The sequence below is a fragment of the Dromiciops gliroides genome, chromosome 2 (assembly GCF_019393635.1).
Source record: "Dromiciops gliroides isolate mDroGli1 chromosome 2, mDroGli1.pri, whole genome shotgun sequence".
NCBI classification, from domain to species: domain Eukaryota; kingdom Metazoa; phylum Chordata; class Mammalia; order Microbiotheria; family Microbiotheriidae; genus Dromiciops; species Dromiciops gliroides.
Genome location: NC_057862.1, coordinates 437,824,191 through 437,840,024, shown reverse-complemented (window position 1 = coordinate 437,840,024; position 15,834 = coordinate 437,824,191). Strand labels below are relative to the sequence as shown.

The following is a 15,834-nucleotide window of genomic DNA, read 5'->3' as shown; positions in this document are numbered from 1 at the left end:
TTCCTCTGCCTTCGATTATTACATTTAATTGTGATCAAGTAATATTATGCAATTCCTAGTAAGTATCATTCACTGGGAATCATGACTGTGCAAGGATGAATCATTCCATCTGTTCCCATTGGAGAATATTCTGATGCCTATTTTTATCTATTTTGCTCTTCTGTGTAGTGTGTTGCCCACAATGCACTGGAGTGTGCCCGAGCTATTTATGCCTATGCCCTGCAAGTTTTCCCTAGCAAGAAGAGTGTGTGGTTGCGAGCTGCTTACTTTGAGAAGACCCATGGGACCAGGTGAGTTGTGGGATGGTCAGTACCTTTCAGATGGGGGTAAATCCATAAGAACAGTTTTAACTTCTGATTTGAGTAGCAGCTTGATTAAAATCTCTTAAGAGTGCATTAACTCTCTTCTTTCTATATGGTTAAACTCTGATCCTTTGGAGTGATTTATGGGGGAAGAGGTACTCAGAGGCAGGTCGTGATGAGGATAAAAGTCTTTTTATAACACTTTGTTGGCCAACTACTTTGTAGTCTTGCTAGTTAATTTTTACAACCATTGTGTACAGCATTATCATCATCATTCTTCAGGTGGAGAAGCTGAAACACTAAGGGAGAAGTATCACCCATTTAGTTGGTGGCAGGTCCAGAGTTAGAATGCACAGCCTGAGAATTTTAACTGCTGCTGACCTAAGGCTTTTTTTTGGGGGGGGGGTGTCAGTCAGGTGTTTAGAATGCTTGATTCAGGGGGGAATTCTGATAAATTGCTTATTTAGAATGGATATGAGAATAAAGGTGTTGAGAGATCTTCATACAATTGAATTGGGCTTTTAACAGTGTGGGAGGGTGAATCATTTGGGATTAGAATCATATGCTTTTCATTTAAACTTGGTTTTGATTTTTGGCTAATGCTTATGCTCTGAGGAGGTCCTGGATAATTTTTAATTGTCTCTTTAATTGAAAAAATATTTGAGGTTTTGTTTATTGGATATAAGCTCTGATTAAATTAAGTGTTGCAATTTCTTAAACGTTTAACTCTTGAGGGTGTTAGCATACAAACATAATCTTGCTAGTGATTCTAAATGTTTACTGTGTATGATGTACATCTGATATTTCTTGAATCTGGATCTACCCTATTGGATTTATTCTAGGGCCAAGTTGTTTTAAAAGACTATATTTTATTTCTCTCTCTTTTTTAAGGTTGTTAATTTTTTCAGGGCATTTCTCTATGTGAATCCCTAAAGTTATAACTTTAGAGTGATCAGCTACCACGCTACATGACTATATCTTTGTTTGTAGTTCTTTAATTCCCAATTTACTCCAGACCAGAAGCTAAAGAAGTAAAGGAATTGTTCTTTGGGTTTGGATGGTGTATGCATAGGACCACACAACTTCAGCCTTAGTCCTTATATTTTTACAAGGTTTCACAGTGGATCACTGGACTTTGGATGCAGTATATTCACCTTCTTTTTTTTAGTGAAGCAATTGGGGTTAAGTGACTTGCCCAGGGTCACACAGCTAGTAAGTGTCAAGTGTCTGAGGCTGGAATCCAGGGCTAGTGCTTTAGTCCACTGCACCACCTAGCTGCCCCCTTCAGTTTCTAGTCTTGAGGCAGCTAGGTGGCACAGTTGATAGAACACTGGACAGTAGCCAGGAAGACTCAAGTTCCTGTGTGACCCTAGGCAAAGCACTTAACCTCTGTCTGTTTTAATTCCCTCATGTAAAATATAGATAATTCTAAGTACCTCCCTTGGCTGTTGTGAGGATAAAATGTAACAAAATATGTAAAGTGCTTTGCAAACTTTCAAGCACTATATAAATGTTAGCTATTATTATTTTTACTGACAATGTCAGAGATCAAGGAACTTTGTTACTTGGGGGGATGTCTTTTTGTGGGGGACAGGGAATCATTTAGAAGTGACAATGATGTTTTTTAAAAGCCTCAATAAAATATTTTTTTTAAAAGGGAACCTTGAAATGTCAAGCTCAACCGCCTTAAAATAACTCTTCTAAAATAATATGGTGTTTGTAATTTTCTTCTTTTCCTGTCGGAAGAATAGACTTGACTATAATTTTTTTATCACTGGTATCCAGACTGTTTTCAATGATTCAAGGTGAAAATGCCTGACTTAACACCATATCCTATGAGAATTATTGCTTCAGTGGGTAGACTCTTTCCAAGACACACAAGCTGTAAAAGGGGTCTCTCCTGAAGTTGCTTTTATCAGAGAGTGGTAGTTAAACAATGAGGTGCTTTGTAGAACCTTATTGTGAAGTTGGTTTTAGGATTTTTATGGGCAAAAAGAGTTTCCCGAATCCTCCCCATTGTAAAACTTGATGAATCATTTATAGTTTTGGACTTTGAAACACTAACTATATTTACAACATCAAATGATAGTGGAAGTTAGCACACTGGCTTCCACAAGTTTTATGGCCATGTCTGAGTAACTACAACTCCCTCTTGTCTTGTAGGGAATCCCTTGAAGCACTCCTGCAGAGAGCAGTGGCCCACTGCCCAAAGGCTGAGGTGCTTTGGCTCATGGGTGCCAAGTCCAAGTGGTTGGCGGGAGATGTGCCTGCTGCAAGAAGCATCTTGGCCTTGGCTTTCCAGGTGGGTATAACTGTCATTAACACAAGCAGGGGAAATGTCAAGGCCTGAGGGAATTTGGACATGGGAAATAGCAAAACTCCTCAAAGGATATGCCACCTTTTCTTTCCCCAAGACCTTGTGATTACTGAGGAATGGGTTAGTCCCTGCATTGACAGTAGGTCTGAAGCAGGAGGGAGGAGTGAAGATCAGAATATATCTGGCTACCTTCTTAAGTCAAATAGAAATGATTTTTGGATGCTTTGATCTCAACATCTTATCTCCTCTCTGTTAAAATAATTGAGAGGTGATGGGATAAGCTAAAAACTAGGATATGAGATGTTATACATATTGTTTGAGAGGTTTTTAGAGTTTTGGGGTGCTCACTTAGCAGAAGGGCAAAAGGCAAGGTCTACTTCATCCTATGTAGCTTCTGTATTACTCAAACATGATGCTTTCTGTATCTCTCTGGTCTCTAAGTTAAGCTGAGTCATACTTGGCTTCTGCTGCTTGGTTCAGTATTTGCTCTCAAAAATGGGAAATTTGTTGCAGTTAGTGGCACCTTACATCTTAAGTCATCACACTTCAAGCTCTCTCTATCTAAAATGGACTGCAATGCAAATATTCTGCAACTTTATGGATAGATATCTTTATCAGAGAAGAAGTCAAAGAAATCCCAATTCCACATCAGAAATATATAGCAACTTCTAGATCTACATTGAAGATAGTACAGACCAACTTAAGAAGGGGGCCATGAAAATATGTTAAAGAGTGAATCATTCTTTGTGTAAGAGACTCTGATTTCTGTGCCACTAATTTTTTTTTGTTTTGGTGGGGCAATGAGGGTAAAGTGACTTGCCCAGGGTCACACAACTAGTAAGTGTCAAGGGTCTGAGGCTGGATTTGAACTCGGGTCCTCCTGAATCCAGGGCCTGTGCTTTATCCACTGCACCACCTAGTTGCCCCCCTGCTACTAAATTTTAATGGGGCCTAAGATAGCAAGGAATTCATTCATTGCTCTGAGTTTACAAAATCATACATTTGGTTAATTTGGCCTTGGTTGCATTCAAATAGTTGTTAATTTTATTTTTTTGTTGCTCTTTTTAATACATCCTAACATCTTTGGCATTAACTAAATGCATTATTTTAAAAATTGATGCTTTCTCAGTTTCTTAAGTGAATATCTCTTGAACTTTTACAGTTGTTCTAACTCCCTTACTAGAGACATGTAAAATGACTTCATTGCTCTGTATTAATTAAGTAGATAGGGTGAACGTAGGAAAGGGAAGTAGTATGATAGTACTTGTATAATCCCAAACAAAATAATCCAGAAGTATTTATATTTGACTTGAGAGTACATTATCCTTTTTTAAAATAACTGATATGTGTGCGTGTGTGTGCGTGTGCGTGTGTGTGTGTGTGTGTGTGTGTATTTAACCTGAGTACATTTCCTTGATTAAACATAGATTTAAATCAGGGAGAAGCAACTTAGAATGTTGCTGAGTAGCAGAAGGATATTAGCTGTGTTGTTGTTGTTTATTTTGTCATCAGTAATCTATACTTTAGTTATCAAGGATTGGCTATCATAAATATTTATTGTCTAGTAATGGTGGTGGTGGTGGTGGTGTGTGTGTGTGTCTGAGAGAGAAGGGGAAGAAGGAAGGGAGGGAGAGGCAGTGGTTAGATAATATACATTTATAGTATATCCATTGGGCATAATTTTGTGATTTCCTCTAATGCTATGAGGTAGCTCAGAAGTTTTAATGAGGCAAGAAATAAATGTACTGTTGATAAGCTGTATGTCCTTTGCTTGTTTTTTCTTACAGGCCAACCCTAACAGTGAAGATATCTGGTTGGCTGCTGTGAAACTTGAGTCAGAAAACAATGAATATGAACGGGCAAGGAGGCTGCTGGCCAAGGCTCGGAGTAGTGCTCCCACTGCAAGGGTAAGCAAGGGAAGAGGAGGAACAGGCCTGACCATGCTTTGTGGGCATCCTCTGGAATGGGTATTGTGAGGAAGCACTCAAGAATTTTGTTCTGGCAGATCAGGGTGGGGGAGTTGGAGGAATCTGGGGTTGTTAAATATATTGGAAAATATCTTTATTGCTTATGATTGTGGTTTTCTTGTGGAGGAACAATGCCATTCTTTGAAAAAAAAATGTTTGCTCAGCACACAGGTGGGCTAGGTTTTTGTCCTTAGGATCTGGTATTATCATAAGACAGAAATTGGGTAGGTCTAGGTCCAGGAGGTTCTGTTCTTGGTTTTGTTCTGTTCATCATTGTTCCCATTTTGATGAGAAGCTGGTGATGGTGGAAAAGGGCAGGTGGCTCTGAAGTCAGAGGGCTTAGGGAGAGTCTTAGTCTTCTTTCTTTTACTTAGCAGTTTTGTTACTTTACTTCACTTGATTTCCCTGTGTATAAAATGAAAATACTATTTCTCCCAATTATTTCATATTGTGATGATGTGGAAAGCACTTTGTAAACCTTAAAATCCCACAGATTGTCCCTAGAGTTTAGGGCAGTTTTAAGCTTTAACCTTTTAAACTCCCATTAAGACTTTTGGGCCTCCTTGTATAACAAGAGGGCCTGGATCTGTGAGTTCATTGGTGCAGGGAGATCCCAGTGAGGGATTTCCTCTGACAATGAAAGTCATTACCTTCTTTCTTTTCTTTTCCTTTCTTTTCCTTTCTTTTCTTTTCTTTTCTTTTCTTTTCTTTTCTTTTCTTTTCTTTTCTTTTCTTTTCTTTTCTTTTCTTTTCTTTTCTTTTCTTTTCTTTTCTTTTCTTTTCTTTTCTTTTCTTTTCTTTTCTTTTCTTTCTTTCTCGGTGAGGCGATTGAGGTTAAGTGACTTGCCCAGGGTCACACAGCTAGTAAGTGTTAAGTGTCTGAGGTCGGATTTGAACTCAGGTACTCCTGAATCCAGGGCCAGTGCTCTGTCCACTACGCCATCTAGCTGCCCCATGTCATTACCTTCTTTGCAGCTTACAGTCTTAGAGAGCTGTCTAGGGGACTTAGAGGCTGTGACTGGCCCAAAGTCATACAGTCAGTATATGTCAGAGGTGAGTCTTAAACCCAGGGCTTCTGGGCTGCAAGGCCAGCTCCACTGTACCTCTCATTAAAAACAAAACAAGGGGCAGCTAGGTGGTGCAGTGGATAAAGCACTGGCCCTGGATTCAGGAGGACCTGAGTTCAAATCCAGCCTCAGACACTTGACACTTCCTAGCTGTGTGACCCTGGGCAAGTCACTTAACCCTCATTGCCCCTGCAAACAAAACCAAAACCAAACCAAACCAAAACAAACCAAAACCAAATCAAACAAAACCACACAGACAGAACAAAAAACCCCTACTATATAGATGTAAATTATTTTATGAAGATATGACAACATGTCTTCATTATATTTGCAGTGACACAAAAGTGGAAGGAAAACTAATTATGCTTAAATGTCAGAATCATGATCTGAAAATAACTCAACAGACTAGAATTATGGACCAAATCTAATAAGATAAAATTAAATAAGGACAAATGTAATGACCTACACTGAAATTTAAAAAATCAATTGCATAAGTGTAGCTTGAGCAGTCTATAGCTGGAAAGCGTTTCATGTGAAAAAAAAAAGATCTAGAGGGTTTAAGGAACTTTAAGCTCAGTATGAGTTAGCAGAGTGACAAGGCAGCCAGTAAAGCTGATGGTATCTTTTAGTGCATTAATAGAAGCGTAGTGTGCAGAAGGAGAGAAGGTGATAGGTTCACTTCTGTTCTGTCCTGATCAGAACTTTGCTCTTATTTATTCTGCAGTTCATATAGAAGAATGTAAATAGGATGGTGAGGGATTTCAATATAGTAGTATCTTTTGAAGAAATAGGGATGTTGACCCTGGAGAAGAGAGAACTTAGAATAACATAATACTTGCTTTCAAATATTTGAAAGACAGGCATGTAAAAGGGGGGATATTTAGACCTTTTGACTTGGCCTCAGAGGGCAGAAGGAGGACCAATAGGTGGAAATTGTCGAAAGGTAAATTTTGGCTGAATATGATGAAAAACTTCCTAATGACTAGAGTTGTTTTGAAGTGCAAAGAGCTATTTTTGGAAGTAGTGAATTCCCCCTTATTTTGTGGTTTTCAATTGAAATTGAATATCAAAGATGTTGAAGAAGGGATTCATGCTTCAGGTATGGATTGGACCAAATGATCTCTGAGGTCCCTTTGTTATTCAAGTACTCTATGATTTTGTTATGTTTGGAAGAAGACAGGACCATCTTTTATGCCCATACATGCTATGGCTAAAAGCTGGTATACAGAAGGGTTTTTTATAGTATTCCTTGAAGAAAATATGATGGTCCTAGTAACACTGCAGCAGTGATGCCTTTTATTCTAATCTCTTCCCATTTGGTGGCTTGCACTTAGGTGAAGCTTCTTTCTTTGCATGACAAAAAGAATACCAATAAATAGGTTTGTCGTTAATAAGTGATAAAACACATTCTGTCCTTTCCCAGGTGTTCATGAAATCTGTGAAGCTTGAATGGGTGCTGGGGAACATTGCAGCTGCTCAGGATCTCTGTGAAGAAGCCTTGAAGCACTATGAAGATTTTCCCAAACTGTGGATGATGAAAGGGCAGATTGAGGAGCAGGAGGAGCTGACCGAAAAAGCCCGGGAAGCCTATAACCAGGGGGTAAGGGAGCTGTGAATCAAACTGTTTTTCGTTCATCAAATGGCTCTCCTGGCTGTCGCTTTCAAAGTGGTGGTCTCCATTAGTGAATTAGCTGTTAATCTTTATTGGTAGGCATACTGATAAAGCCCTGGGCTTAGTAGTGAGGCACTGCTAAGTAAAATGACTTGGCCAAGATTATTGAGTGTTGCCTTCTTAACTTCATTAGATATGTGTAAACCTTGTAAATTCCTTTGAGAACTATGAATACAAATTGCAGTGTTAACTTGGCAGTGGCACAAATGAAACTATTTTAAGAGCTAAGGTTTGGAAAAGGAATCCAGATTTATATAACACCTTTGGTTTCTATACTGTGTTAAGGGGTAAAATTCTAGCTAAACTGTCTAAAATATCTAATGAGTGGTCGCCAATAAATTATAAACTTTAGCAAGAGTTAGACTTTTAAGCATTTATTAAGGAGAATAAGAATTTGGTAAAGAGAGAGAAAAAGGCCTAGATTCCTATCTATTAAAGGGAGAGCACATTTCTAGCTCCGCTCTCCACCAGAGTCCAGAGGAAAGAGCCCGAGACTGAGCGCCAGTCTCTTCCTTCCTCCTCCCACTAGCCCGCGTCACTTCCTGACTCCTGGTCTTGCCCTCAAAGACCTTCCCTTCATGGGCAGAACTCCTCTACAGTAAGTATCCAGCAGGTGGCGTTATTCCAATCGTTACAGTCCCCCCTGTTGTTCCTCAAGAAACAAAATGTTTCCTTGACGGAACAGTAAGCTAACTAATAATATGTGAACGACAATATAGAAAAGGAAGAGAGGAAAGTTTTGTCCAGAGGGGCGATTTTTTTTTTTTTTGTCCTCATGAACCGACGCTTTGACATTAGTCTTGCAAAGGGAGGGCCTCTGCAGAGAATACATGTTACAGATGGTGTATATTATAATAGAAAGAGAAAAAAAACAACAAAAACAACAAATCAAAACTGTTCATTTAAAGTCTCTGAAAGTCTTTTCTCAGATGTCCTCTAGGTGTAGTCGTAGAATGGAAGTCTCTTCAGGGGTTGATGTGTGGATGCTGGTAATCAGCCAGGAAAATTTCCTACAAAATTGAGCTTAACAGAACTTTAAAATAGCTTTGTCAATAATCAAATCAAACAATGAAAGTTCTCAAAAACATGTCTAAGGGAATTCAGAATCTTAGTTGTTACACATGAAACATATAATAAAACAAAAATTGAACCATTCTTTAAAATTATAATATTATTATAGTCCCCCTTTATGGAGGGTAATTGAGAAGACAATTGCTGCGATATTAATTTTTAAAAATAATTTTTATCTTTGTTTCATCACTTTTTGCATCATCTGCCTAATTATCCTCATGCCATTATGAGAAATTAGAAAATCTAATATAATTGGTAACAGGTGTCAAGGCCAAATTCAACACTGTATTTATCATGACACCTGAGATAATTATGGGGGTTACCATAAAAGAACAGAGAAATGATGGGATATGAGCATTCCCACACTTGAGCAATATATACTGCCCATACAGTATGCCAGGCTTAAAATAGGTGGATGGAATATACGTCCATGCCACCGAACATATTGGAGGAAACTGAGTCAGACTTAATCAGATCCATGGGATTAAGATGTCCATGGCATCAGGCATATAGGAGGGAGCATAGAAGCCAGGTGTAGAAGTGAGATGGGTGGGATCAATACTTCCAGCCATCCGTACAATATTGTGGGGAAAAATAAAATAAAATATTAAACCAAGAGAATCCAACCTCAACATTTGTCAAAAGCCGTTCCCTTGGCCATACCTTGACTTCATGCATGTCTCCCCTCATGTGACAGTTCAGTGTCTGCTCTTGCGTGTGTTCCTCTTGTGATTGGATGGCATCTTGGCCAACTGGCATCTGATAACTCAGAATAAAGGCAATTAATGTCTTAAATGATAAGTTCCCATAATCCAAGTCTCATATGGATTTAAAAATTGAGGATAATAAATGATTGCAAAAAATGTGAATACATCTTGACTCAGAATATTATATATAATTATGCAACAATTTCAAATAATACCCCTTTTTTTTACTTAGTATACAATTACTTTTGTGAAAAATCAGAACATATTTAAATACAAGTTAAAGCACAACAGAATCTCAAAACTTTTTTTTTTTGAAAAAAGAAAACTTTTACAAATGTTCCCCTCTTTTTTTTTTTTTTTTTGGAATATGCTTATCAAAAATAATACTTCTAGAATCAATTTACACTTGCCATGGCAAACAATTTGCCAGGGAAATGCTTTAAAGAGTTTGATCAAATAATCAGTTGAGAAAAAATAACAAAAACAAACAACTCAGAATATGGGAGCACAATACTCCTAGAATTAACATTGTATAATAAAATCAAAACCATCTTGCAATGTTTCAAAATTAGATAGACAAATGAATAGAAGAAAAAACACATGGAACAATAAAAGACAGTGAAATTCAAACTAAGGAAATCTAAATGAGCATGAACTTAATATTAATAAGAGTATTATAAAATATAAACTTGATTACATGACTAAAAAGCTTTTACAAATATTCTCCTTGTTTTAAAAACTAAGTATAAGACACAATCTCAAAAGCATGAAAATCTCTATGAAAATAAACCCATACCATTAATTTCAAAATGTATGTGTAATAGCATAGAAATCCTATGTAACCTCTGAACTGACATTATTACTCTGAGTGAATTCAGAACACTTTTGATTCAGATATCTAAAATCCCCAATACTCATATCAATACCTTGCTGCTGACTTCTACATTTCTGTAAAATATATACCCTTCCATGGCAAAAGAAGCAGAGTCTTGAACTATGTTGATTGTCATTCTTATTCAGCTTAAGTTTTTCTTCTTTGACCCCTCTATATTGTCTGTCGGGCTTTTCACCATACAAATGCTTTATAAGATTACTAATTAAAGACAAAAGCAGGTTAGCAAAATTATGAACAAAACAAGCATATCTGGAATTTAAAGGGCTTTCTAAGGTTGTCTCAGAAGCACAGCCAGGCTGGGGAAGAGCTGAGCCTGAAGCTGCAAATGTAGTTAGAGAAAGTTGAGCATGCGCATCAGTTCTCTGGACTTCCCAGGCAGGGGAAGCAATGGGCTTGGCCATGGGAGGAGTAGAGGGTGGGGTTTGGAGAGGAGGGGAGGGACCAGCACAATTTGAATCAGACTTGATTTTGAACTCAGGCCTGGATTCCTCTTCCCCCACTTTGCCTCCAGGTGCTAGGGGATTAAAAGCTTCTAGAGGGTGGGCCATTGCCTCCAGGCATGCAAAATTAGAGCAACAATTAGTGTTAGAATTGGGAAAAGCTGCAGGAATCTCTTCAGGTTTCTCTGAAAAAGCATGGTTGGGAGAGGGAGTGATATTTCCTTGTGTGAGTAAGTTGCTGGCTCTTTTAACAAAAATAAAAAGAAAAATAGAAAATCCACAAAAACAAAGCATTAACATGATCTTATCTCCCATTTGTCTGGTTAAACAGACTAAAATCAAAAATAGGGTAATTAGGGAGTTTAAAAGGTCCATTTGAAAAAATTTAAAGGGAAAACACAGCCAGTACGCCAGTACTTGGCAGTTAAAGGGAGAGGGTAGAGAAAATGCCTTACCCAACCAGAAGATCAGAAGACTGAGGTTTAGCTTTCCTCTTCGTGGTCAGCCATCTGTTGAGGGTTAAAATTCTAGCTAGTCTGTCTAAACTATTTAATGAGTGGTCGCCAATAAATTATAAGCTTTAGCAAGAGTTAGACTTTTAAGCATTTATTAAGGAGAATAAGAATTTGGTAAAGAGAGAGAGAAAGGCCTAGATTCCTAACTATTAAAGGGAGAGCACATTTCTAGCTCCGCTCTCCACCAGCGTCCTCAGGAAAAAGCCCGAGACTGAGCGCCAGTCTCTTCCTTCCTCCTCCCACTAGCCCGCGTCACTTCCTGACTCCTGGTCTTGCCCTCAAAGACCTTCCCTTCATGGGCAGAACTCCTCTACAGTAAGTATCCAGCAGGTGGCGTTATTCCAATCGTTACAACTGCCTATTATGTACCTTGTTTGTGTCTATGGTGATATACATTAGAGATTTCTTTTTTTCAGTCATTCTGGTTGAGACTAAACATTGAAAAGATAGGACATTCTTAGGCAACATATGAAAAGCCTGCAAGAAAAAAATGAGGTAGTCATGTAGCAGAGACAGATTTATTTTGAGGCTTGTTTAGTTCTGTTTCCTAGATCTCTGTAGAAGGTGGAGTAATTTCCTGATTTCTACTCTGTCTTCAAACTTTTTGGGAAATAGTTGAAGAAGTGTCCCCACTCTACACCCCTATGGCTTTTACTTTCAAGACTGGAGGAAAAGGTTGGACAGCTAACCAGAGCAAGAGCCATCTTGGAGAAATCTCGTTTGAAAAACCCAAAGAACCCTGATTTGTGGTGAGTCACAGTCATGTTTAATGTGCATTTGAACTTCTACTTCTAGGCTCTGTAAAATGAGAGTTTCTTAACTATGCCTTGCTAAAAAGGAGATACAGGGAACTTCTTCCTTCTTGTTCAGTTCCTTTTTGATAGCCTGGCTTTCTCTGGAGTGGTTGAATTTATATTTATGCTTTGAGTGGTTGTAAGTGCTGATTACTTTTTGTTTCTTTTGGCCATGCTGAGTGTCCTAAGTGAAAAGTATCTTTAGCCACCAGCCCTATCATTTTTCAGTGTATCTTCCCTTTTTGACTTGAATAACATTAAGGAACATCAAGTTTCAACCTTTTCTTGGCGGCTATTAAAATTATCTGTTTTATATCAAAGAATGGTAATGGGATAGGCACATCAGAATCTTTTCCACTACTCTTCATAAATGCATTATTCAAGGTACAGTGGAACTATTAAGTGATCCAAGTATCTTATGGCTATTAGTCCTATTGTTTAGTAAGTTTAAAACACTGGTCTTTTAGCTAGAACTCTTTTGAAGCTACTTGGGTAGTAATTGGGTTAGTTGCTTATTTTTGATTGGCTATTTTATATCTGTGACTTCAGGTTAGAATCTGTGAGATTAGAATATCGAGCTGGACTAAAGAACATTGCCAATACACTCATGGCAAAGGCACTCCAGGAATGTCCCAACTCAGGTAAGGAATGAGTTTCTTTAGTATATAGCTATTCTCTGTTGACAGACAGCAATAGATCCTTTAGAATCTAAGATTAAAATTCATATTTCATTAAAAGCTATTATGTTGGGGGCAGCTAGGTGGCACAGTAGATAAAGCACTGGCCCTGGATTCAGGAGGACCTGAGTTCAAATCCGGCATCAGACACTTGACACTAGCTGTGTGTCCCTGGACAAGTCACTTAACCCTCATTGCCCTGTCCAAAAAAAAAAAAAAGCTATTGTGTTTGAATTTGCTTAGAGTTTGGATCTCTCCAATCTGCTTGACTAAGTCCCAGATTCAAAAAGTTAGCTAAGGAGATATAGGTAAGCTTGATTAGTAGAACTAAGAATCATATGCTATTTACTGTTTCAGAGAGCAGGTATTCTTATCTGTATAAGTTACAAAGGATTTCCTGAATCAAATGTTTGCTCTTAATAATAGCTGGCATTTAGTACATTGTTTCACAGAGTACTTTGTATACGTTCTAATTTGGTCCTCACAACAGAACTGGAATATAGGTATTGTGGGTATTGTCTCTGTTTAACAGATGAGGAAACAGACCTTCAGAGAGGTTAAATAATTTGTTCATGGCTGCACAGCCAGTAAATGTTAGAGGTGAGATATCAATCATTCAATCACCAACCATATGTTATTTTATTAAGTACCTTCTCTGTGCCTGGGAGTGTGCTAAGAGCTAAGGATATAAAGAAAAAAGATCCTGCTGTCCTTGGGTTTACTTTCTCTCAAGAGGGGACACACACACACACACACACACACACACACACACACACACACACACACACACACAGATTAGTAGGCGATTTTGAAGAGGATGGCACTAGCAGATGGAGAGATCAAGAAATTCTACATGAAGATGTGGCATTTGAGCTGAGTTTTGATTCAACAAGGGATTATAAGAGGTGGTGAAGAAGGAATGCACATGGGAGACAGCCAGTGTAAAGGGTAGTGGGAGGGATGGAGTGTGATGTAAGGGACATTGAATAGGCCAAGGCTGTATAAAGGGAAGTTGGGACCAGGTTATAAAGGGCTGTAAATGACAAACAGAGAGGTTTGTATTTGATCCTAAAGGCAATAGGGAGCCATTGGAGTTTACGGAATAGGGGACTGCTATGGTTAGACTTTTTGCAATGATTGAAGCTAGAAGACACAAAGCTGCAGCCAAATTTAAGGATGGTTACAGAATCACCTCAGAGAGGTAAATAAAAAAGGTTGGTGAAATTGGCTTCATCTTGTGCCCAAAGGGAACAAGAAACATTTAAGCTTGGTCATCTATAGTAAATGTAAATGAATAGACCACCATGAAGATAATTGGAGCTTATACACTAACATCTGTTGTGGAGCATGAAAAAACACAGAAATTCTATGAAGAACTTAACAAGAGTCAGCATATGCCTTGGTACAGACTTTAGAATGAAAATAGGGGCAGAAGGAGGACAGCAAAAGTTGTCGGAAAATATGTTCAAGGATCAAGAAATAAAAGAGAGAAAAATCAAAGGCTTGTAGATTAAGAAGCTTCGTACCTGAATATTCTGTACACTTCAGTGAGAGTTGAAAGGTATTGGACATGATGGGCATCAAATAACAACATAAAAATGAAAATGACAATCTTAAAAGACATGAAAGCAACTGAGTATAGATGTAGCAGTATTTTAAAATCAGCTGTCTGTGTGTGGTCAGCTTATTAGCTGGTTATAGCAGAGACCAAAGTAAATACTAAATTAGGAGAAAGGATAAAATTAGAATATGTGTACCCTTTGGCAAATCTCTTAACTTTTCTAGGGCTCAGTTTCTTCATCTGTAAAATGAGGCATTTGGATTACAAACAGCTCTAACCTGACCGTTTTAAATATGTTACAAATTACAAAAAATTTAAAATAAACAACAGTAAAGACATTCTGTTACCATTTGTTAGAGAAGTTAAACTGATACAAAACAGTTGCTAGAATATGGAGTTGGAAAGAGCCAAGAAATTTCCTCAGTCTGCAAACACAATCTTCTTGCCAAGCAGAGAGACATGGCAGCCAAGGGCAGCATTCCTTTAAAAGATAAGTCCATTTGCAAAATATTTGAAGGGAACATGTTGGAAGACTTTGTATTGTATCATCTCACAAAACAATGAAAGACAGTTCAGAAAATTAGTCTGTAGAGAACTTAGATCATACTGAGAACATTTATACATGAAGTTGGAAAGAGAACACTACATACATTTAAAAAAGGAACAGATTGGCATTGTTATTTTATTTATTTATTTATTTAGTGAGGCAATTGGGGTTAAGTGACTTGCCCAGGGTCACACAGCGCATTGTTATTTTTAATAGTATTTTTTCCAATTATACATAAAGACAATTTTTAATGTTTGTTTATTAAAAAGTTTGAGTTCTAAATTATTTCCCTCCCTTTCTTATCATGTTCTTCTTAGGATGGTAAGCAGTTTGATATAGGTTATGTATGTGCAATCATGTAAAACATTTCTATATTAGTCATGTTATGAAAGAAGAAACAGGCCAAAAGAAAAGAATCACAAAAAAATAATAATAAAGTGAAAATAGCATGCTTCTATCTGCATTCAGATTCCATTGTTTCTCTGGATGTGGATAGCATTTTCCATTTTGAGTCTTTTGGGAATGTATTAGATCATCATATTGCTGAGAAGAGCTAAGTTGTTCATACTTGATCATTGTACAGTGTTGCTGATATTGTGTACAATGTTCTGGTTCTGCTCACTTCACTTTGCATCAGTTCATGTAAACCTTTCCAGGTTTTTCTGAAATCTGCCTGCTTGACATTTCTTATGGCACCATTACATTCATATACCACAACTTACTTAGCCATTTCCCAATTAAGGGGCATTCCCTCAACTTCCAATTCTTTGCCATCACAAAAAGAGCTACTATAAATATTTTGGTACAGGTAGGTCCTTATCCCTTTTTTGTGATCTCTTTGGAATACAGACCTAGTAGTGGTCTTGCTGTTTCAAAGGGTGTGCACAGTTTTATAACTCTTTGGATATAATTCCAAATTGCTCTCCAGAAAGGTTAAATCAGTTTATAACTCCACCAATAGTACATTAGTGTCCCAGTTTTCCCACATCCTCTCCAATATTTATCATTTTCCTTTTCTGTCATATTAGAGATTGGCATTGTTATTGATTTGTTTTCTCAAGTGATGCTAGTTTAACAATTATATTTAGACTTATCCCTTCAGTATCTAATATATTTAAAGGAGTAGAAATGGCATTGAAAAAAGATGTACTCTAATAAAGTGTCTGGACCTGACCAAATGCAGAAAAACATCCATACTAAAGGCATTACATTTTTAAAGGTAGTAACAGATCTTCTTTAAAGATATTTAAAGAGAAGAAAAAATATATTTTTAAAAGGGGGGAAATTTTCCATTTCCAAAAG

At 37.6% G+C, this 15,834-nt stretch overlaps 1 protein-coding gene across 1 annotated transcript in view; it reads left to right on the top strand.

Moving 5' to 3' along the window:
• PRPF6 (pre-mRNA processing factor 6) overlaps positions 1 to 15,834 on the top strand; it is a 64,074-nt gene that overhangs the window by 30,793 nt on the left and 17,447 nt on the right. The window contains exons 13-18 of the mRNA XM_043985959.1: positions 169 to 290; positions 2,466 to 2,604; positions 4,407 to 4,526; positions 7,077 to 7,253; positions 11,569 to 11,702; positions 12,297 to 12,388. Of these exons, the coding sequence (XP_043841894.1) occupies positions 169 to 290; positions 2,466 to 2,604; positions 4,407 to 4,526; positions 7,077 to 7,253; positions 11,569 to 11,702; positions 12,297 to 12,388 (784 nt within the window). The remainder of the gene's footprint in view (positions 1 to 168; positions 291 to 2,465; positions 2,605 to 4,406; positions 4,527 to 7,076; positions 7,254 to 11,568; positions 11,703 to 12,296; positions 12,389 to 15,834) is intronic.